The following is a 22,708-nucleotide window of genomic DNA, read 5'->3' as shown; positions in this document are numbered from 1 at the left end:
TGCAGAGAGTCAAGATCACGCCACTGCACTCCAGCCTGGACAACACAGCAAGACTCCATCTCAAAATAAATAAATAAATAAATAAATTGGGCCAGAGAAAAAAGTGCTTTTTCATCTTTTAATTTTGGAAACCATATACGTATACCTTTTGTTGAAAATGGCTTGCTCATTTAGTGATGTAGGTAAGTAAATTTTTAATATTAGGAATAGTCTGAACCCAACACTCAAGAATAAAATATCTTGATTTTTAATGCTCAAAATAATATAATACTTTAAAAGACAGACTCTAAAGCAACTGTTTAGAGTAAAATTTTTTCTAAATGTCTAAATAAATGATTTTCTTTACTTGTTAAAGAAAAAAGTTATTTTAAATATATTTCTCAACTACATTTAAATTTATCAAATCAACATAAATAATTACTTGGCAATAAGAAATGCATTAAACAAGTAAATGAGGAAACAATTTTCCTTCTTTTCTAATTTTAAAATTGACAAACACTTGGTATTTAAGTGCTTATTTATCTAGTGTTACTGGAGTGCTAAAGAACAGTACTCAATGAGAAATCTCATCATAATATTTATATCCATGCTGTATGTTAATATATGGGAATATACCAATGGTGGTATTAAAAACATTTAACTACTATTATATCTTCAGACTGACTAAATTAGAATTAGATTAGAATAAACACGGGTTACAAACCACTAATGTGGCCACCTTGTTTTCAGGTTTAACACTGAGCATGATCTAACAGAATTAACAATTAGGAGCTAATAAATTTACTGTACCCTAGCTATGTGCTGGGTGCTATTTGGGCACCTCTATTTGCATTAATTGCTTTAATTTTACCTAAGCTCTAGGATTTAGGCACTATTATCCTTACTGTACAGCTGAAGAGTCATGCACAGAGAGGTCAAGAAACTGTATTCAGGTCATACAGCCCATAAGAAGCAGAACTGGGATACAATTAGAAATCACCTGATACTGAGTTTTAATCTCAACCATTATACCCAACATTCCCTTGCCTAATGCTTGTTTTCATTTCTGATCTAACATTTTAGCTTTGAATTTTCTAATTTAGTAGAAATAAAAAGGAATTTAAAAAACACTCTTGCTTAGCCTTAGATAGTATGTAAAACTTGATTTTTGGTTTAAAGCACTTATTACTAAGCCTAACACAAATACTTTGGTAAATGGATTCTTACAATGATATCCCTCTCATGACTTAAAAGAGCCACTAATTTTACTTTTGAACTCTATTAAATTTTTATATTAAAAGCTAAGATGAGCCTATAACTATATAGAAAATTTGTGGTCTGCATTTACATTATCATCAATTAAGTAGTCTACAATTTCTGAAAGTTTCAGAAACACTAACAAAAGAATCTTTTATTGAGGAAATAATTTAAGGATATTAAGTCTTTTAAGTTACTAAAATGAAATAGATTGGAATTTCTAATCAGTCACTTACAATGTTATTTTAAATGTTCTTTAATGAAAACAAAGTTTCTTTTAAACTCATGTTAACAACTTATTTCTATTGCTTCATCACTTCTATTCGAAAAAAATATTACAATTTCTGTGATTACAAACCTGTGAATTTTATTCAAATCCAAACACAGTACTAATCTTGTGTGCACAGTGGGAGTGGCTGGCCCGGGGTCCAGGGACACCTTTGGAGCCTCCCCACCTTCCCCTCCCTCCGTGTTTGAAAAAACAAAAAACAAAAAGAAACTGAAAGTACTAATCTTTCTTTCTTTCTTTCTCTCTCTCTCTCTCTCTTTCTTTCTTTCCTTTCTTTCTTTCTTTCTTTCTCTTCTTTCTTTCTCTTCTTTCTTTCTTTCTTTCTTTCTTTCTTTCTTTCTTTCTTTCTCTCTTTCTCTCTCTCTCTCTCTCTCTCTCTTTCTTTCTTTCTTATGGAGTCTCGCTCTGTCACCAGGCTGAAGTGCAGTGGTGCCATCTTGGCTCACTGCAATCTCCACCTCCTGGGTTCAAATGATTCCCCTGCCTCAGCCTCCTGAGTAGCTGGGACTACAGGCATGCACCACCACACCCAACTAATTTTTTGTATTTTCAGTAGAGACGGGGTTTCACCATGTTGTCCAGGATGGTGTCAATCTCCTGACCTTGTGATCCACTCACCTCGGCCTCCCAAAGTACTGGGATTACAGGTGTTAATGTAGAAAATTAATAAGAAATTAAATTTACAGTTTAAGTTTAGGTTAGAATAGGCGTGAAGTAACCCCCTGAAGAAACATTATAAAAAGAACATTAACTGCAACTCTGCAAGACCTCTAAGGGTCTGTGAAACATTAACTATATCACTTTCCCACATATTTTGTAAGTTCTGTAAGTCCCTGTTTTTCTTGCTGTGCAGTTGCAAGGTCACAAGATAGATAAGTGAAAGTTAAGTTGCAACTCATGTTTCTCCTAAGATGTAAAAAATGGCCTGAATGATTAACTGCTTTTGTTCTCACTTCTGTAAACCTGCTTCCTGCTTCACGTTTTTCCCGCCCCTAAACACTTAAAAGTTGCTCGCTTTCTCTGTTCAGGGCTCAGACTTTCAGGATACTTGTCCGCTGAGCCCCTGTACACCTAAAATTAAAGCTCTCCTGCATCCCGATCGGTCTCTCCAGTTCCTTCCTGCAACATTTTGGTGCCGAAACCCTGGACCAGAGACAGCAGGTTACTGTCTCCTTTGCCTGTGGGACTGAGGCCCTGGGACAGGGGAGGTCTGGGACCCTTGGAGCCACCGGGAGAGCTTCAGCCCCAAAGGGGATGGGCCCTCCAGTGTCCTGGTGTTCATCCCGACAGCGCAATGGAACCGGTAAAGGGGACGGCTGAATAGTACGAGGAAGCGCGGGCAGACATCTGAACCGTGGTAAGGTTTGGGTCCTGAGACAGGACCCATCCCAAAGGACAGAAGGGGAGGCTGATCACCTTCCAGGGTGTGACGACTAATCCGACCCAGAGGGACTGGGAATAACAGAAGTGGCTCGTTGATTCGAATGAAACTTACACCCTAACCGACAGAGCGCCAGAGAGGCTCACGGGTGGGTCAGGAAAGGAAACTGAAAGTGGTGAGTGGCTCGCCACTTTTGACTAAAGGTAACTGACACAGGAGGTGAGAGTGGCTCGCTTAGTCAGTTAGGAAAGGAAACTGGAGGCAGTGAGAGTGGCTCGATGCCCCAACGAGGAAAGGGATTTAAGAGTGGGGAAGTGTGTGAGTTCATGTGAAAGAGACAGTTCGGAGAAGAACCAATGCAAGGAGTGGCGTATGGGGGGCTGCAGGTCTCTTAGTGGGGGCTGCAGGTCTCTTAGTAGAGGCTGTATGCTCCAAGCAGTGTAGGACCAACCAGGTCCAATCCTCCAATCAGTCCAAAACGAAAGGAAGAGTGAATGCGCGCGATGGGAGGAAAAGCGTCAAAACCCACCCCATTAGAATTAAAAAATATGTTAAAGAACTTTAAGAAAGGCTTTGCAGGGAATTAGGGAGTTAAGTTAACCCCTCAGATGCTGAAAACTCTTTGTAAATTAGAATTGGCCTCATTTAGTGTTGGCTGACCTGCCAGAGGTACTATAGATAAGGAAACAATTGGCCGTGTATTTAAAATGGTGACCGGAGTAGATCAGTCAGGGCATTCAGACCAAATTTTCCTTATATTGACTCGGCTAGATGCAGGCTTGCCTGGCAGCGTATTACAAAAACGAGAAAGCAGCTTCACCGGCAAACAGAGTTAAAAAGGAAGTCCGAGAAAAATCAACTGGCTGCACAGGCAGCTACGAAGAAAAAGGAAAGCTACAGGAAAAATCGGTTTTGCAAAAACCATCAGAAGGAATGGGGGCCCCTTTTCCATATGTTCCAATCTACTCTCCTTTACGAAGGCTATAACTGCCCCTGAGCAGCCAGGCTTAGGTGGATTTACGCCCCAGCCTATACCCCAGAAGGGGAAGTCTGAGCCCTCACTCCGGGAAGTTAAGGTGGAAGCTCAGAAAGTCAGACAGGCTGTCGTCTCAGGTCTGGTCGCGCCTGAGTTATGCAAATGCCTTCTTCTCAAGGAAACAAAAAGACCCCCAGTAGGACCCAGATGAGGCAACTCAGCTATAGTGCCTGCAAAAGTGCTGTGAAGCGCTTCTGCAAGGGTTGAGCGATGGCAAGAAAAAGGCAATCAATACAGGAAAAATCTCAGAGGTGCTGCAAGGTGTAGATAAAAGTCCAAGCCAGTTTTATGAAAGATTTTGTGAGACATTTCAGTTGTACACTCCGTTTAACACTGAGGCTGCTGAAAATCAGCACATGGTGAATACGGCATTTATAAGGCAGGCCCAGGGAAATATCAGGCAGAAATTTGGCTACTCGGCATATTAAAGTGGCTACCAAGGTGTACATTAACCGAGATCAGGAGGCAAAGAAGGAGGCTGATCAGAGGCTTAAGAAAGGCTAATTTGCCGGGCGCGGTGTCTCACGCCTGTAATCCCAGCACTTTGGGAGGCCGAGGGCGGATCACGAGGTCAGGAGATCGAGACCATCCTGGCTAACACGGTGAAACCCCATCTCTACTAAAAATACAAAAAAATCAGCCGGGCCTGGTGGCCGGCGCCTGTAGTCCCAGCTACTCAGGAGGCTGAGGCAGGAGAATGGTGTGAACCCGGGAGGTGGAGCTTGCAGTCAGCCGGGATCCAGCCACTGCACTCCAGCCCGGTCGACAGAGCGAGACTCCGTTTCACCAAAAAAAAAAAAAAAGAAGAAGAAAAGAAAAAAAAGAAAGGCTAATTTGCTAACAGCAGCTCTTACAGGAAGAGAAGCTAGCTTTGCAAAGAGGCGTGAATGCAAGCATAAATGCAGTCATGGAAGAGGCCCCTCTGGACAGAAATTTAAAAGCTGGCTGAGGCTAGAGAGAAATCAATGTGCACAGTGCAAAAGGGAAAGGACGCTAGAAGAATGAATGTTCAGAGAATAACAATAAAGAAAATGGTCACGGCAGTGGTATGAAAAAGCCACTGGCCGAGGGCTGCTGCACCCAGGAGGAACCCAACACCTCCTGCACCTGCTGTACAAGGCAGAATATAAAGTGTCAGGGGAAAAGGCTCAATTTTGCTTTGAAAGTGTCCAGTGTTTAGGCTTCTATGTAAGCCAAGGGTAGTGAACGAAACCTGGCTGTGCGTTTCCCACTCCAATCACCCAGCAACAGGTAAAAGAGTTCCTAGGGGCAGCAAGGTTCTGACACATTTAGATTCCAAATTTATCACTCATGGCTAAGCCACAAAGCCAGGAGAGAAGGAGTCCCTTCTCTGGGAGGCCCACCAGGAGAAGGCTTTTTAAAAAAAATCAAAGAAGCCTTAACTTAGGCCCCAGCTTTAGCACTGCCAGATCTAAGTAAGCCTTTCTTTTATATGTCTGTGAGAAAAAGGGAATGGCCATAGAAGTTTTAACTCAAGTCATAAGGTCATAGCATTGCCTGGTGGCGTACTTATCCAGGCAATTGGATTCTGTGGCACCTAGATGGCCTCCTTGTTTTAAAGCAGTAGCTACCACAGCTCTGCTGGCACAGGAAGCTAATAAACTGACTTTAAGACAACAACTAACAATCTGGGTACAACACTGGGTTATGGGAGTTATAATTTTCATGGACTTAAGGGGCCACTATTAGTTATCAAATCCGAAAATAACCCAATACCAAGGGCTCTTATGTAACAGTCCCGGCATAACTTTAGAAACTCTAAATACCCTCAACCCGGCTACCTTGCTTCATATCGAGTCAATGCCAGGAGGCCCCCCTTCACTGCTGTGTGGATATGGTAAATGAAGTGTTCTCAAGCTGGAGAAATTTGACAGATCGGCACCTCAGGGACCTGGATGTTAAATATTTTACTGATGGAAGCAGCTTCATACTAGAGGGGGTCCACTGAGCGAGGTATGCAGTGATGACTTTTGACTTTGTAGTAGAGGTGCAGTCTTTGTCGATGGGAACTTCTGCTCAAAAGGCAAAGCTAATAGCTCTAACAAGAGCTCTCTGGCTAGCGAAAGACCAGAAGGCAAATATTTACACAGATTCCAAATATGCTTTTGCTACTTTGCATGTTCATGGGACTATTTACAAAGAAAGAGGACTCTTAACTGCTGAAAGTAAAGAAATAAAGTATAAGGAAAAATTCTACAGCTCTTGGATGCTGTATGAGCCTCAAAACAAGTAGCAGTAATGCACTGCAAGGGGCACCAGAGGGCAGGAACATTAGATGCCAAAAACAAACAAACAAACAAACAAACAGAAAGGCAGACAAAATGGCAAAGCGGGCTGCAATGACATATCTGCCTTCTAAAGAGGAAGCCTTGGCTATGCCTCTCCTCCTGGAGATTCTTCTCCCAGAGACTCCAAGGAACACTCCTAATAAAAGGGCTTGGTTGCCCAGGAAAATGGGAATTACATTGAAGGAGGATGGTGGAAGTTCTCCAATAGAAAACTAGCCATTCCTGAGATGGTAGCCCCCAGATTTGTGAAACAGTTCCACTAAGGAACTCACATAAGAAAGACAGCACTAGAGACATTATTAGAGCGTCATTTCTATGTGCCATGGCTCACTGCCATCACTCAAACTGTTTGTGAGCAGCGTTTGACTTGTGCTTAGAACAGCCCTTGACAAGGGCCTAACCAGCCCCCGAGAATTCAAGAAACAAGAGCCATGCCCCGTGAAAACCTGCTTATGGACTTCACCAAACTGCCCCAAGTTGGGGGTTATCGGTACATGTTGGTGTTTGTTTGTGCCTTTTCAGGATGGGTCAAGGCCTTCCCCACCCAGACAGAGAAAGCACAAGAGGTGACCAAAGTGTTGTTAAGGGACACTATCCCCAGATTTGAACTGCCTCTAACTCTAGGATCAGACAATGGACCAGCATTTGTGGCTGAAATAGTTCAGAACTTAACTTGACTATTAAAAATGAAGTGGAAGTTACGCACAGCCCACTAACTGCAGAGCTCAGGAAAAGTGGAGCATCTGAACTGGACACTCAAGCAGCTGTTGAAGAAATTTTGTCAAGAAACTCATCTAAGGTAGGAACAGGTCTCGCCCGTGGTCCTCCTCTGAGTCAGGCGCAGCCCCACAAAACAAACTGGGTATTTGCCCTGTGAGATAATTATAAATCAGGTTAAAGATGACCTACAGGAAATAAGGGAATTAACTTTAAAAAGGCAGATGTAAGACTTAGGGCTGGCTATGCAAAAGATTCATGGTTAGGTGTAAGAAAAAAAGATGCCTATAAATCTGGCAGACTCAGCACACTTTTTCAAACCTTAGGAGTCTGTTTGAGTTAAGTGGAATCCAACTACTCTGGGACCCATATAGGTTGGGCCCCACACTGTAATTTTGTCCACTCCCACTGCTGTTAAAGTTGCAGGTATCATGCCTTAAATCCACCACAGTTGGCTAAAACTGGCAGCCTAGGACCAGTAGACCAGCCAACAGGACCCAGACCATCCAACCTGGCTGATCCTGTGATGAGACCACATTGTCAGTGGAAAAGATAACAGCCCTGCTCTGGTCACTTCAGAAGTGACCTGTCTACACATGGCAGAAGCTTGAGAAAATAGTAAGCCCCGCTCTAGTCACACTGGAAGCTGAGTAGTCTACACTCAGCCGACACTTAAGTATTGTCATCAGATAAGTAAATGTGGATAGAAATTTTAAGTTTGATTGCTATCTTACTGTTGTTGATTGCCTTGTTACTATGCTATCATTATTGCCCAGTCTCTCTGTCTAGAGAAAAAACTTACATGCCCATGTCTAGTAAAAAAATATTGTTTGTTTGTTTGCTTGCTTTACTAATAGCGGTACTTAAGGCTAAGCAAAAACAAATACAATTTAAAGAAAGATATCCACATTGCATACATACCACATGGATAGAAACACAGTAGTTAAAACTTTATTATTCTATACACACTATGAATACACCAGGACTCTCTTAGGATTCTGTACTTACAACCAAACCACCAACTCAGTCTGTGACCCAGGAGATGACCAGCCTTATATATGCTATGACCCTGAGTTTGCGCCTGGAGATTAGTTTGAGATCCACGATGGGTCAATAGAAGGAGCCCTTCTAAATAAAATCTGGTCCCATCTACCTACAAAGGAACCTTATCCTTGTACTTTAATATTTGTCAAGCAAGGTTCAAAGGTGCAGCTTTCCATAAGGCTACCTGCCTAGGGCAACAGTATTGTGTTGAGACTAAAAATAAGACTCTATGGAGAAATGCCCAGAACGACTCCTACTTACCAGATCCAAACCTTTTCTCTCGATTCTCTACTCTACTAACAAACTGCTGTCTAGAAATAGCCATTCTTGGCATCAGCTAGAGGCTCCAAATACTTGGAAAGCACCTTCTGGTCTATATTGGATTTGTGGAGTGCGGGCATATCAGCAACTGCTGGCTAAATGGACAGGGACATATGTATTAGGAACAATCAAGCCATACTTCTTTCTAATTCCTCTAAAGCAAGTGGAACTCTTAAGATAACCAGTTTATTATGAAAATGGAAGAACTAAAGGAAGCATAATCACAAGAATAGACACAAACATCAAAAGGATGTAGACATAGGGGACTAGGAAGATAATGAGTGACCTCCTGAAAAAATCATCAAATACTATGGACCAGCTACCTGGGCACAAGATGGGTCATGGGGGTACCATACCCCAATTTACAAGCTCAACTGTATCATAAGTCTCCAAGCTGTCCTCAAAATAACAACCAATGAAACATCAAGAGCTTTAAATTTACTGGTTTCACAAGCTACACAGATGAAGAGTGCCATATATTGAAACAGGCTGGCACTAGATTACTTCCTAGCCTCAGAAGAAAGAGTATGTGGAAAGTTTAACTTAACAAACTGCTGTCTAGAAATAGACAATAATAGGTGAGCTGTCATGGAAATTACGGCCAGGATGCAGACGTTAGCCCATGTTCAAGTTCAAACCTGGTCAAGATGATCTCCAAATTCTCTTTTTAGAGGATGGTTTTTGACCTTTCATGGGTTCAAGACCTTAATAGGTGGGTTCCTCCTTATCATAGGTGCCTGCCTAACTCTCCCTTGTCTCCTGCCTTTTCTTATCAGAAGTGTTCAGTCAACTATAGAGGCAATCGTGGCCACACACCACTGCCCAAATAATGGCATTAACTAAGTATCAGGCTTTGCCCCAAGGAGAATATATATCAACCCAAGAAGAACTTGATAATTGTGGTGCTCTCTATTAAACATGATTCTTATATAGAGTACCAAAAGGGGGGGATGAAGTACAAAATTAAAAAGAAATTAAATTTACACTTTAAGGTTAGGTTAGAATAGGTGTGAAGTAACCCCCTGAAGAAAAGGTATAAAAAGAATATTAACTGCTCCTCTAAAGGCCTCTAACGGTCTGTGAAACATTCACCATACCTCTTTCCCACATATTTTGTAAGTTCTGTAAGTCCCTGTTATTCTTGCTGTGCAGCTGCGAGATCACAAAATAGATCAGTGAAAGTTACAACTCACGTTTCTCCTAAGTTGTAAAATATGGCACGAATGATTAACTGCTTTAGTTTTCACTTCTGCAAACCTGCTTCTTTCTTCAAGTTTTCCCCAACAGAAAACGCTTAAAAGTTGCTCGCTTTCTTTTTTCAGGGCTCAGACTTTCAGGACACTTGTCCACTGAGCTGGTGTACACCTAAAATAAAAGCTCTCCTGCATCCCGATTGGTCTCTCTGGTTCCTTAATTTCCTGCAACAGCATGAACAACCACGCTCAGCCACTAATCTTAAAAGATCTGTATGCTTAGGATTACGGAAAGCCTATTCTTTATTTACACTTAGAAGACAAATAAGTGCTTTCCAGGCCAGGCACGATGGCTCACGCCTGTAATCCCAGCACTTTGGGAGGCCAAGGCAGGTGGATCACCTGAGGTCGGGAGTTCAAGACCAGCCTGACCAACATGGAGAAACCCCGTCTCTACTAAACATACAAAACTAGCCAGGTGTGGTGGCGCATGCCTGTAATTCCAGCTACTCAGGAGGCTGAGGCAGGAGAATCGCTTGAACCCAGGAGGCAGAGGTTGCAGTGAGCCGAGACCGCGCCATTGCACTCCAGCCTGGGCAACAAGAGCGAAACTCAGTCTCAAAAAATAAGTACATATTTAAATAAGTGTTTTCCAGTAAATCCAATGGGGCAATTGTAACTCACAATCATAAGCTATTGAAATAATACTATTATTTAGATGACACTTTTATGTTCAAGTTGTTTAACTTCTATAATTCAGACACTATAAAAATGTTATACTATATAAGACACAAAAATATAAAGTATCAGTTTTTTTGTTTTGGACTATTATCATTATTTCTAGTTGACATAATATGAAAATTTAACTGCTGTTGCTGTAGAAACTAGAAATGTCCTGGTTGACTCTACTTTACTTCTTGCCTTCCTATTTTACACAAACAAAGCAACACAAGAAAGGCCAGAAAGGATACACCGCGATCACAAACATATTAGAGTCCTTCTAGAGACTCTGGTGAGCATATATGTCTGAGCATATTAACTTGAAATTCATGGCATCTTTTGTAGAAGTACAGACTTCTATATGGCAAATAATAAAGACAAGTAAATATTTAACATTGCAATAAAATAAGAAAAGTATTCTGAAAGAACCTTCTGATCCACTATTCCTTTACTCACCAATATGGTTGTGATGAAATGGTTTCAGGAGCGTGGTCTTAAATAACCAACACTCTCTGTTTTATGGTTCTTGGGCTATGACCATAAGATTTTTATGCTTTTTTTCACTAGAAAAATGTTTTTATTTTAATTCAGAAATGTAACATAATTTTCACAGTCTCATATTTACAAAAATGGTTTACTCTAAAATAAGACATGTGATTTAACAACTTACCATTATTTTCCCAAAAAGAGTGGAGAAACAAGTTAACCCTGTAGCCCTAAAATAAAACATAAAGATGTAGTCATTTATTTTAGCTGCACACTTGGGAATAAAACACTTCTTGGGTTAAAGGCCAAGAGCTTTCAGATATGTTAGCTTTTAGGATGTGGGCAGACCTGGGGAAACATTCACCCTTGTGCCCAAAGGGAGCGTAATTTTGTTTCTTTCACCTCTAATTTAAATTACCAACCCAGAACTAAAGAAATGTAACATGTCATTATACCACAGGACATTTTATTACTTTTATTTTATATTCAAGGGATACACAAAAAAATTTGCAACGTAGGTATACTGCAAGATGTTAAGGTTTGGGCACTTAGTAAAAATTGCCCAAGTAGTGTACATCATACCTGATAAGTAGTTTTTCAATGCTTTCCTTCCTTTAAAAAAAAAAAAAATCCAGTGTTTATTGTTTCCATCTTTGTTTCTGTATTCCCCCAATGTTTAGCACCCACTTATAAGTGAGAACAGGTGGTATTTGAGGTACTTACACACCATGCAATACTATGCAGCCACAAAAAAAAAAATATTCTTTGCAGCAACATGGATCTAAGATTCATAGGTACCTGGTTTAATTCTATGTCTTTGCTACCGTAAATGGTGCTTCAGTAAACATGTGAGTGCAGGACTTCTGTGTCAAATAATTTATTTTGGATATATACTCAGTAATTGCATTGATGGGTCAAATGGCAATTCTATTTGTAGTTCTTTGAGAAATCTCCAAACTGTGTTCCAGAGGGGCTGAATTAATTTGCATTTCCACCAACAGTATATAAAGATTCCTTTTTTTCTACAACTTTCACATTTGTCAGTTTTTAACTTTTAATAAGTCATTCTAACTGGTGTGAGATGGTATCACATTGTCATTTTGATCTACATTTCTCTGATGACTAGGAACTTTGAGTATGCATGTTTATTGGCAGATTTCATGTCGTCCTTTTAAAAATGTCTATTCATATTATTTGTCTGTTTTTTAATAAATTTCTGATAGATAATATTTATTCTTTGTTGTTTGCAATTTGCAAATATTTTATTTTATACTGTAGATTGTCTCTTTACTTTGTCAATAGCTTCCTTTGCTGTGCAGCTCTTTAGTTTAAGTAGGTGGCAATTTTCTATTTTTATTTTTGTTGCATTCATTTTTATAGTGTTAGTTATAAATTATTTCTAGTGTCTAGAGTACTAAGTGTTCTTTCAGCATTTTTACAGCTTGAAGTCTCAGTTAAGTCTTTAATCTATCTTGTTATACTTTTTGTGTAATGAGAGGTAAGGGTCCAGTTTTCTTCTGCATATGATTAACCAGTTTTCCCAGTACTATCTATTAAATAGGGATTTATTTCCTTTTTATTTCTGTTGACTTTGTCAAAAATAAGTTGGTTGCAGGAGTGTAGCTTTATTTCAGATACTTCTCCTTTGTTTCATTGTTCTATATATATACTTTTGTACCTGAACTAGGTTATACTGGTTATTGTAACTTGTAGTAAAGTTTGAAGTCAGGTAATGTGAGGCCTCCAGGTTTATTCTTTTTAATGTTGCTTAAACTATTTAGACTTTTTTGTTGTATATATAAATTTTAGAACAGTTTTATTGAATTTATAAAAATGGCATTGATAGTTTGATAGAAATAGCACTTAATCTATAGGTTGCTTTAGGACATTTTAATTACATTGAGTTTTCAAAATCCATGAGCACGGAATGCTTTTCCATTTATTTGTGTTTTCTGATTTCTTTCAGCAGTGTATTGTAGTTCTCCTTGTAGAGATATTTTACCTCCTTGATTTAATATAGTCCTAGATATTATTTTTTGATTGTGGCTATTGTAAACAGAACTGTGTTCTTGATTTTAATGTTATTGGTATACAGAAATGTTACTCATTTGGGTATGTGGATTTTGTATTTTGAGAATTTGCTGAAGTCATTTTTTAGGCTTAAGAATCTTTAGGGGAAGTCTTTGAAGTTTCCCAGGTAGAGAATTATATCGTCTGTGAAGACGATTTGACTTATTTTCCTATTTGGATGACTTTTATTTGACTATTTTGTTGGATTGCTCTGGCTAGGACTTCCAGAACTATGTTAAATAAAAGTGTTTAGAGTGGATATTTTTGTCTTATTTTTCTTCTTATTGACAATGCATCCAGCTTTTGCCTGTTCAATATGATATTGAATAAAGTTTTATAATAGATGGCTTTTATTTTGAGGTATGTTTCTTCAATTTCTGGTTTGTTAAGAATATTTTTATGAATGAATATTGAATTTTCTTGAATGCTTTTTCTGCATTTACTGTGATAATAAGTTTTTGCTTTTAATCATCTTTACTGGTGAATCACACTTATTGACTTGCACATGATGAAACATTATTGCAGTCATGAAGTAAAGCTCCCATGATTGTGGAAAAATAACTTTTTGATGTGCTTATGAACTCAGCTTGCTAGTATTTAATGGAGAATTTTTGTTTCCATGTTCACCAAGAATATTGGCCTATAGTTGTCTTTTTTTGTTGTATCTTTACTAGATTTTGGTATCAGAATGATGCCGGTTTCATATAATAAGTTAGGAATAATTTCCACCTTGATTTTTGGAATACCTTTAGTAGGATTAGTACCAGCTCATCTTTATTATATATGGTAAAATTTGGCTGTAAATTCATCTGATCCGGGGCTGTTTATGGTTGGTGTGTTTTATATTTAATTCAATATTATTATACATTTTTGCTCTGTTCAAGACTTTTGTTTCTTCCTGATTCAATTTTGGGAAGTTTTGTATATTAAGAGTGTATTTATTTTCTCTAAATTTTCTAGTTTGCATGCATAGAGATGTTCATAGTAGTCTCTGAAGATGTTTTGTATTTATGTGGGATAAATTGTGATTTCACATCTATAACATTTAAATACATGCAGAATAAAAGTTTGACAAAAGTCACATTTCCTCATGATAAATCTCTGAAAAAATTAGGCATAGGACAAATGCACCTCAAGTCAATCAATGCCGCTTATAACAAAAATTGCACAGTTAACAACATACTAAACACAGAAATGTTTTAAGCTTTTCAGTCTTACTAAGCATGGTACTAAATGTCCAAGACAGAAAAATTAGAAAATAAAATCAAAGGCATCCAGATTGGAAAAAACATTAAATTATAGCTGTTTGCAGATGACATAATTTTAAGTAAAGAAAAGCCTAACATTTTACTAAGAACCAGTAGAACCAGTAAACAAATTTATTAAACTCACAGTATACAAAATCAACATACAAAAGTCGGTAGAACTTCAATACACTAACAATTAACTATCTCAAAATAAAATTAAAAACAATCTCATCTATAATAACTATACTTTGAATTAAATTTAAACAAAAAGTTGAAACACCTTACATTATAAATTGAGGAATGTTAAAATAAGAAACTAATACAAAATGAAAAAATATTATTTATGAATTGGTATTTTTAATGTAAAATTTCTGCATTACACAAAATGATCTACAGATATAATGCAACTTCTATCAAAATACCAGCAACACACTAAATATACTTTTTGAAAACATATTTAAAATTTATACAGTACCAAGAAAGACCTGGAATAGTCAAAACTGTCAAGAAAAAATAGGCTGAAGGTATCACCCTCGCTGAATTTGAAATATACTACATAACCATAGTAACAAAAACAGTATGGTACTTGAATAAAAGTGGACACATAGATTAATGGAGCAAAAGGGAGAGAGAAGAAATATATCCATGTATTTACGGCTAACTGATTGTATAAATAGGTGATAATTTCTTAGGGACAGTATCTTCAATAAATGATGTCTAGAAAACTTGATAGCTACGTTGAGAGCAATAAAACAAGATCTGCATCTCATACCACATATATAAAAATCAACCCTAAATAAATTATATACTTAAATGTAAGGCTTGAAACTCTAAAATTACTACCAAAAAAATAGAGTGAAAGCCCAATAACATTGATCTAGGCAGTGACTGTTTTTATTTAATCTTCAAATTTCAGAAAACAAACAAAAATTGAGTTAGATTACTTGAAATTTTTTAAATGCTGCACACAATCTGATACAATCATCAAAATGAGACAACTAAAAAATGGGAGATAACATTTGCAAATCACACATGTAACAAGGAGTTAATGTCAAAAATATATAAAAATCTCAAATGACTATATAACAAAAGCAAATAAAAATGAGCAAAAGTTTTAAGTAAATATTTTCAAGAAAAGACATACATGTGGCCAAGAGATATATATAAAAAATGTTCAATATCGGCCAGGCGCAGTGGCTCACTCCTGTAATCCCAGCACTTTGGGAGACCAAGGTGGGTGGATCACGAGGTCAGCAGTTCGAGACTAGCCTGGCAACATGGTGAAACCCTGTCTCTACTAAAAATACAAAAATTAGCCAGACATGGTGGCAGATGCCTGTAATCCCAGCTACTCCAGAGGCTGAGACAGGAGAATCGCTTGAACCTAGGAAGCGGAGATTGCAGTGAGCAGAGACCAAGGCATTGCACTCCAGCCTGGGTGACAGAGCGAGACTCTGTCTCAAAACAAACAAACAAACAAGCCAAAAAAAAAAAAAAAAACCCTAGGAAAGAACAACTCACACCTGTTAGAATTACTCTTATATATATATATTTTTTAAAAAAGTGTTAGGAAAGGTGGGAAGAGAAGGAAATTCTTCCACACTCTGGGTTAAATGTAAATGAGGACAACCATTATTAAAAAAAAAAATACAGACACCTCAAAAAGTTTAAAATCAAACTATGATACAGCAATTGTAATAATGGATATAAATCCCAAACAAATAAAATCAGAATAAAGAAACATTTGCACTTCTGTGTTGTTTGCAAAACTCTTCACAATGGCCAAAATATAGAATCAGTTGTTCAGTATCTAATGAGTACATCAAGACAATGTGGTAGGCTGGGTGCAGTGGCTCTCGCCTGTAATCCCAGCACTTTGGGAGGCTGAGGTGGGCAGATCACGAAGTCAGGAGTTCAATACTAGCCTGGACAACTTGGTGAAACCCCGTTTCTAATAAAAATACAAAACTTAGCGAGGCATGGGGGCATGTGCCTGTAATCCCAGCTACATAGGAGGCTGAGGCAGGAGGATCACTTGAACCCAGGAGGTGGAGGTTGCAGTGAGCCAAAATCGTGCCATTGCACTCCAGCCTGCGTGACAGAGTGAGACTCCATCTCAAAAAACAACAACAACAACAACAACAATCAATGTAGTGTATATACACAAGAGAATACTATTCATCTTTTAAAAAGCCAGTTTTATTGTTTTCAATTACATGGTTTGAGCTAGAGGACATATTAATTGAAATAAGAGATAGAAAGATTATTATTTCATTTTACTTATACATGGCTTGTAAATAAGTTAATCTCATTGAAGTAGAGAGTAAAATTATGACCAACAGATAGCAAAGTATTTAGAAGGGGGGTTTGGAAAGATGTCTGTCAAAGAATGCGTAATTATAGTTGGGCAGGAGAAATAAGTTCAAAAATTTTCTTCTACTGCATGGTGACTGTAGTTCATAATAATGTATTTGCGTTTTTTAAAATTCTAAGACAATATTATGTGCTCTCACCACAAAAATGTTAACTATATGAGATAAAGCATTAATCACATAGAATTAAGCATTTGACAATGTATATACATACTTCAAAATGTCATGTTTTACAGAATAAATTTATATTTATTCATTACAGATGTTACAAAAGACACTAAGAGGTCAGGTGTTGCTTAGGGTCTCATGACTGGCCACTCTGAATACAGTAAACAAGTTTGCATACAACACAACAAAAAAAGTTTTAATCCAAAATCTGCCATGATCTCCAAATGTTTTCCAGAGAAAATGACCAAAAAGCTGACTACCATTAGGTGATTAAGAATAAAAACTGTAAACTTCACCCACAAAAAAAAACTGATATAAGAGTGAGAAATTCCTCCAAATTGTAATATCAATATGCAAAAAAATATTATTCCAAATTTGAAATCTACAGAGGTCATTTTATTACTTTGAAATTTTTAATATTCACACATAAAAACAGAAGATTCTGCATGGAAATGTACATTGTTCTATAAGTATATCATAGAAAATTAAATTTACAATTCACTTATTAGCTCTTAAAAATTTAATTTCTAAGATACATATTTTAGGACATTTTATATTTGCCAAACTTTGTAAGAATTTAATGAGATTTTCTGTGTACAGAGAAAAATGATGCTAACTGATTCAATTCTCTTACCTGTGAACAGTGTATGCCTTTTAACTCATTTGAAAGCTGTGTTCATAAGCAAACTCTCCAGTTAAACCCATTTTTTAAAGTGCATTAAAAATACCAGCTTTCTCAGAAAACCAACAAAGTACCATGCTAAATGACACGGCATAAAAACGAGTATGAGAAAATTGTAGCCATAAAACAGAAAAAGAAAAAGAAGGTATGTGATGCATACATAGGTGAAAAACACAGAATTAGATAAAGAAAACTAAAGATAATTAGAACATAAAAGAAGTGAAATTCATCTTTAAATTCAGCAAGATTCAGTTTTGCAGCCTGAAAAAAAAAAAAGACTCTTCACATGAAGAATTAGTTATTTGTTCAACATTGATATTTTCTATCTCTTACTTGAAATTGCAAACTAACTTTCACAGGAATATTTATTTATGCCTTACTATGGAGCATCAGTTACACTGTCATTTTTTTTTTTTTTTTTTGCTGTATTTATATATATAAACATTCTCAGGACTTATGAAACTTCCCTAGTACTTACCTGAACAAATTGGGTGAATCAATAGGAAATTATACTTTAGTCAATTATAAAAAGTGAAAGGAACAATAACTAAAAAATAGTAGGCTTATATAGAGTTCTCCAGTTAAAAGAACTAAATGGAATGTTCTAACTCAATAAAATATAACTTAATAAACTAATTGTGGAATTACACCTAGAAATTATTTTGTGTGCACTACTAAATTTTATAAAAACCATTCATACAGTCCTTGACCAGCTCACATAATGAAAATCTCATAAGCTATAAAAGAGAAAAAATATGAGAAACAAGAAAATTACGGGTCTAGCATTAGTACCAGACAAGTAAAGACAAAAAATTTACATAAGGAGGTTCTGATCCGTTAGCCATAGATTTTACAGTAACCAATTCAATAAAAAGCAGAGGGCATCAATTTGCTTTTAGCATTTTTGAGGTTTTTAGTCTTCTATTCACCTTATTAAAATGATTCATTTTGTTCCAATATTGCTTTTTCCTTCTGAAAATAGGTACAAACTCATTCAAACATGTTTACTGACTCCATAACTTTCTTAAACCTAAGGTTTATCTTTAGAGTAATGTATGTGTATATTTAACTCTATGTAAATCCATACTAAAAGTCTGTATGTGTTTGCAGGCAGAGATGCCATATATTCAATGAAAAATATGTAACAATTTTTAAATGTTTATTCTGGACTTAGAAATGTATGAATTTTATTTATAATTGTACATAACTTTTATTATGACCATAAACATGACCCTGTAGTGAATAACACTGTAATTGTACGTTTAAAAATATCTAAAAGTGTAGAATTGGTTTCTAATACGAAGGATAAATGCTGGAGATGATGAATAGTTAATTTACCCTGATGTGATTATAACCCATTTTATTTCTGTATCCAAATAGGCTATATATAGCATAAATACCTACACATACTATGTACTCACAAAAATTAAGAAAAATAAGTTAAAATAAGAAAAAAACAAACATTTAACCTATGGAAACAATATTCTTTAACTGCTTTGCACTTTAAAGTCACTGGCAAAAGAGATTACTATGTGTTGTCCATTGTGTTATCAAATAGTATATTTGGTAACACTTTTTTAGTTTTATCTACATCCTTGAGTAAGGTTGAATAGATTAAAGTTAGTGGCATAATAACACTTTAGTGAATGCATAATAGTTTTAACATGTTTAAAACACTTTAAAAAATTAAGTTCACACTTAATCTAAAAATTTAATAATGTACTATATTCTATTATGTAAAAGTACTATTAGTAGAATGATATACTACTAATAAATTTTAGTTAGCTAAAATTAAAAAAGTTTTTATCACTATAATGTAGAATATTACTCTCAATATCTAATCCATGCAATACTTAATAATAAATGTTAACTAAAAAGAGTCTCTCCACTTGGAATTTCATCACATCTTACATTTTAATGCCTTTCCTTTTCCATAGAAAAGGTCATAAATAATGTATACCTAATAAACAAAAAATCTTTTATATTTTTGATGCAGCCATTAGTAACATGCTTTCACAGGTGAATACAGTAGGAAGGAAAAGAGAGCATGAAGTAATTTGACAGTAGAATTGCATCATTATTCGTGTTTAAAATATCTAATTTTAAGGACTAAAGTATACTTGTAATGTAATTATAACGTTTAAAAAATTCTCACTTCTTTTAAAGTGACATACAAATAATTTATTTACCAACTTTAGTTCTGGCTTATTTTCCATACTTAGCACTCTGATTTAGTGTAATGTCTATAGCTTCAGTGCCTTAGGTATTTCTACTGTGAATTCTCTGATATTTACATTGACTTCATTTTGGATTACACGTTGTTTCCTATTAACTACATTGCAAAAATATATTCTAGTATGAAACCTCTGGTGTTTTCTAAGAAATAGTTATTAAAACAATTTTTCTCCAAATTTATTATATTTGCAAGATTTCTTTCCCAATATAAATGTCTTGATGTTGAGCAAAGTTGGAGAAACTGCTTCAGGGTTTTTTTTTAGTACAAAATGTGTACAATAAAATCTGTGATACAAGGGTACTACAACCCTCTTTATGTTTGTAATCTTTGTCTTCAAAATGAATACTCTTCTTCACTTTTTTTCTGAGATACAGTCTTGCTCTGTCATGAAGCTGGAGTGCAATGGTGTGATCTTGGCTCACTGCAACCTTCACCTCCCAGGTTCAAGGAATTATCCTGCTTTAGCCTCTTTAGTAGCTGGGATTACAGGTGTGTACCACCATGCCTGGCTAATTTTTGTATTATTAGTAGAGATGGGGTTTCTATGGCCATGTTGGTCTCAAAGTACTGACCCCATGATCCACCCACCTCAGCCTCCCAAAGTGCTGGGATTACAGGCATGAGCCACTGTGCCCAGCCTCTTCTTTGCTTTAGAGACTTTTTTTTTTTTTACAGTAATTGCATTTATAATGATTTTATTATTTATCAACTCTCTAACATTGAGTAAGATGTGAGCAGATATTAATGGTTATTTCACTGTATTTGTATAATTTTTCTCAAGTATAAATGCTTTCCTGTGCAATAAGATATGACTATTAATTAAAAGTTTCACAATATTGTTCACCCTTGTAGATGTTTTCTCCAGTAAAAATTATCTTACCTAAAAATAAGTGAGACAATCTTTTAAAGATTTTGTCACATTCTTCACATTTCTAGGATTTGTCACCAGTATAATTTCTTTTATATTTAGAAAAGGTTTGAGGTGTTCTCAAAATCATTGTCGCTTTCTGCTTTTGTAGATTCTCCCTGGTATGAATTTTCTTATGCTTAATAAGCCTTGCAGATCAGTTAAAACTTTGTCACATTCTTCATATTTGTAAGGTTACTTCCCAGTATGAATTGTTATGTTTAGTAAGTGATGAAGATCAGCTAAAAGCTTTGCCACATTCTTCACATTTGCACAGTTTCTCTCTGGTATGATTTCTCTTATGTGTAGTAAGGTGTGAGGAATGGTTAAAAGCTTTGCCACATTCTTCACATTTGTACAGTTTCTCTCCAGTATGAATTCTCTTATGTGCAGTAAGTGTTGAGGATTTGTTAAAAGCTTTGCCACACTCTTCACATCTGTGTGGTTTTTCTCCAGTATGAATTCTCTTATGTCTAGTAAGGGTTGCAGAGTCTGTAAAAGTTTTGCCACATTCTTCACATTTGTATGGTTTCTCTCCAGTGTGAATTTTCTTGCATGTAGTAAGCATTGAGGATTTGTTAAAAGCTTTGCCACAGTCTTCACATTTATATATTTTTTCTCCATCTTCACATTTATATATTTTTTCTCCAGTATGAATTATCTTATGTCTAGTAAGTGTTGTAGAGTATGTAAAAGCTTTGCCACAGTCTTCACATTTGTATGGTTTTTTCTCCAGTATGAATTCTCTTATGTCTAGTAAGGGTTGCAGAGTCATAAAAGCTTTGCAGCAGTGTTCACATTTGTAGGGTTTTTTCTCCAGTATGAATTCTCTTATGTCTAGTAAGGGTTACAGAGTCTGTAAAAGCTTTGCAACAGTCTTCACACTTGTAGGATTTCTCTCCAGTATGAATTTTCTTATGTTTAGCAAGTTTTGAGAATTGGTTAAAAGCTTTGCCACATTCTTTACATTTGTAGGGTTTCTCTCCAGTATGAATTATCTTATGTGTAGTAAGGTTTGAGGATCGATTAAAAGCTTTGCCACATTCTTTATATTTGTAGGGTTTCTCTCCAGTATGAATCCTTATGTTTAGCAATATTGAAGATGGGTTAAAAGCTTTGCCACATTCTTCACATTTGTAGGGTTTCTCTCGAGTATGAATTTTCTTATGTGCAGTAAGGTTTGAGGGATGATTAAAGGCTTTGCCACATTCTTCTCTTCTGTCGGGTTTCTCTCCCGTATGAATTCTCTTATGTCTAGTAAGTTTTGTAGACTGGTTAAAAGCTTTGCCACATTCTTCACATTTGTAAGGTTTCTCTCCAGTATGAATTCTCTTACGCGTAGTAAAGGTTGAGGATCTGTTATAGGCTTTTCCACATTCTTCACATTTGTAAAAATTCACTGTAGCATGAATTCTTTTGAGGTAGGTGTAACAGTATGCAAAATGATTTGCCACATTCTTTACATTTGAAAGGTTTCTTATCAGTATGTCCTATCTTATGTGCATTTAAATGTGAAAATTTATCAAAGACTTTCACATATTTATCAAATTGAAATATTTTGCTCTGGGTAGTTGGCAAACACTCCTTAAGTTCATTATAACCTTCTTTGTGCACCTTATACTCATCCACACTTTTATAGCCTTCTTTTAAAGAAATTTCTTATCTCCACATTTTTTGTATCTTCTCAGTGTTCCTTTTTGGAAAGAATCTTTTATGTTCTTCTCTGGCAAAAAGTCTTGGGTGAAATGAGAACACATTCTTGAAAGAAATAAAAATAACACGTTACTTTAATTGCTAGACTCAAATGAATATGCTTTCCAAGTCTAATCTATAAAACTACATAAGCAAGATGGCATAGCACAATACCACAGATGATAATTTCTTCCTAGACATACAAATTTAACAAAAAGATACTGACCAAAATGCTTTTGTGGAAAATGATGAGTAAGTGTGTTCAGTGCCCCAAGCGAGCACAATATAAACAGCCTCATAGAAGAAAAAGAAAAGTCTGTTATATTTACCCAACACAGCTTTTTCTGCTCCCCAATATAACATAATGTCTTTAGAAGTAAATTGCCAACTTCAATTGTTTTGCAGAGAGGAATACCTGAGAGTAGATAATTCATCAAGCAAAAAGGTCTTTTTGGCTCACAGTTTGGCAGACTGTAGAAAAAGTGTGTGCCAGCATCTGCTTCTGGTGAGAATCTCAGGAAGCTTACAATTAGGTGAAAGGCAAAAAATAACAGGACATATCAGATGATAAGAGAAAGAGCAAGTGCGAGGCAAAGAAGCCA

General features: G+C 36.3%; 1 protein-coding gene across 1 annotated transcript in view; it reads right to left on the bottom strand.

Annotated features, from left to right (window-relative positions):
- Positions 1–22,708, bottom strand: part of LOC100424307 (uncharacterized) — an 87,381-nt gene that overhangs the window by 46,408 nt on the left and 18,265 nt on the right. The window contains 4 exon segments of the mRNA XM_077979902.1: positions 20,690–21,152; positions 21,238–21,830; positions 21,832–22,072; positions 22,075–22,172. Coding sequence (XP_077836028.1) covers positions 20,690–21,152; positions 21,238–21,830; positions 21,832–22,072; positions 22,075–22,172 — 1,395 coding nt within the window.

The sequence above is a fragment of the Macaca mulatta genome, chromosome 19 (genome assembly GCF_049350105.2).
Source record: "Macaca mulatta isolate MMU2019108-1 chromosome 19, T2T-MMU8v2.0, whole genome shotgun sequence".
Classification (NCBI taxonomy): domain Eukaryota; kingdom Metazoa; phylum Chordata; class Mammalia; order Primates; family Cercopithecidae; genus Macaca; species Macaca mulatta.
Note: the sequence above shows the minus strand (reverse complement) of the source record. Positions and strands in the feature narration are given on the sequence as shown.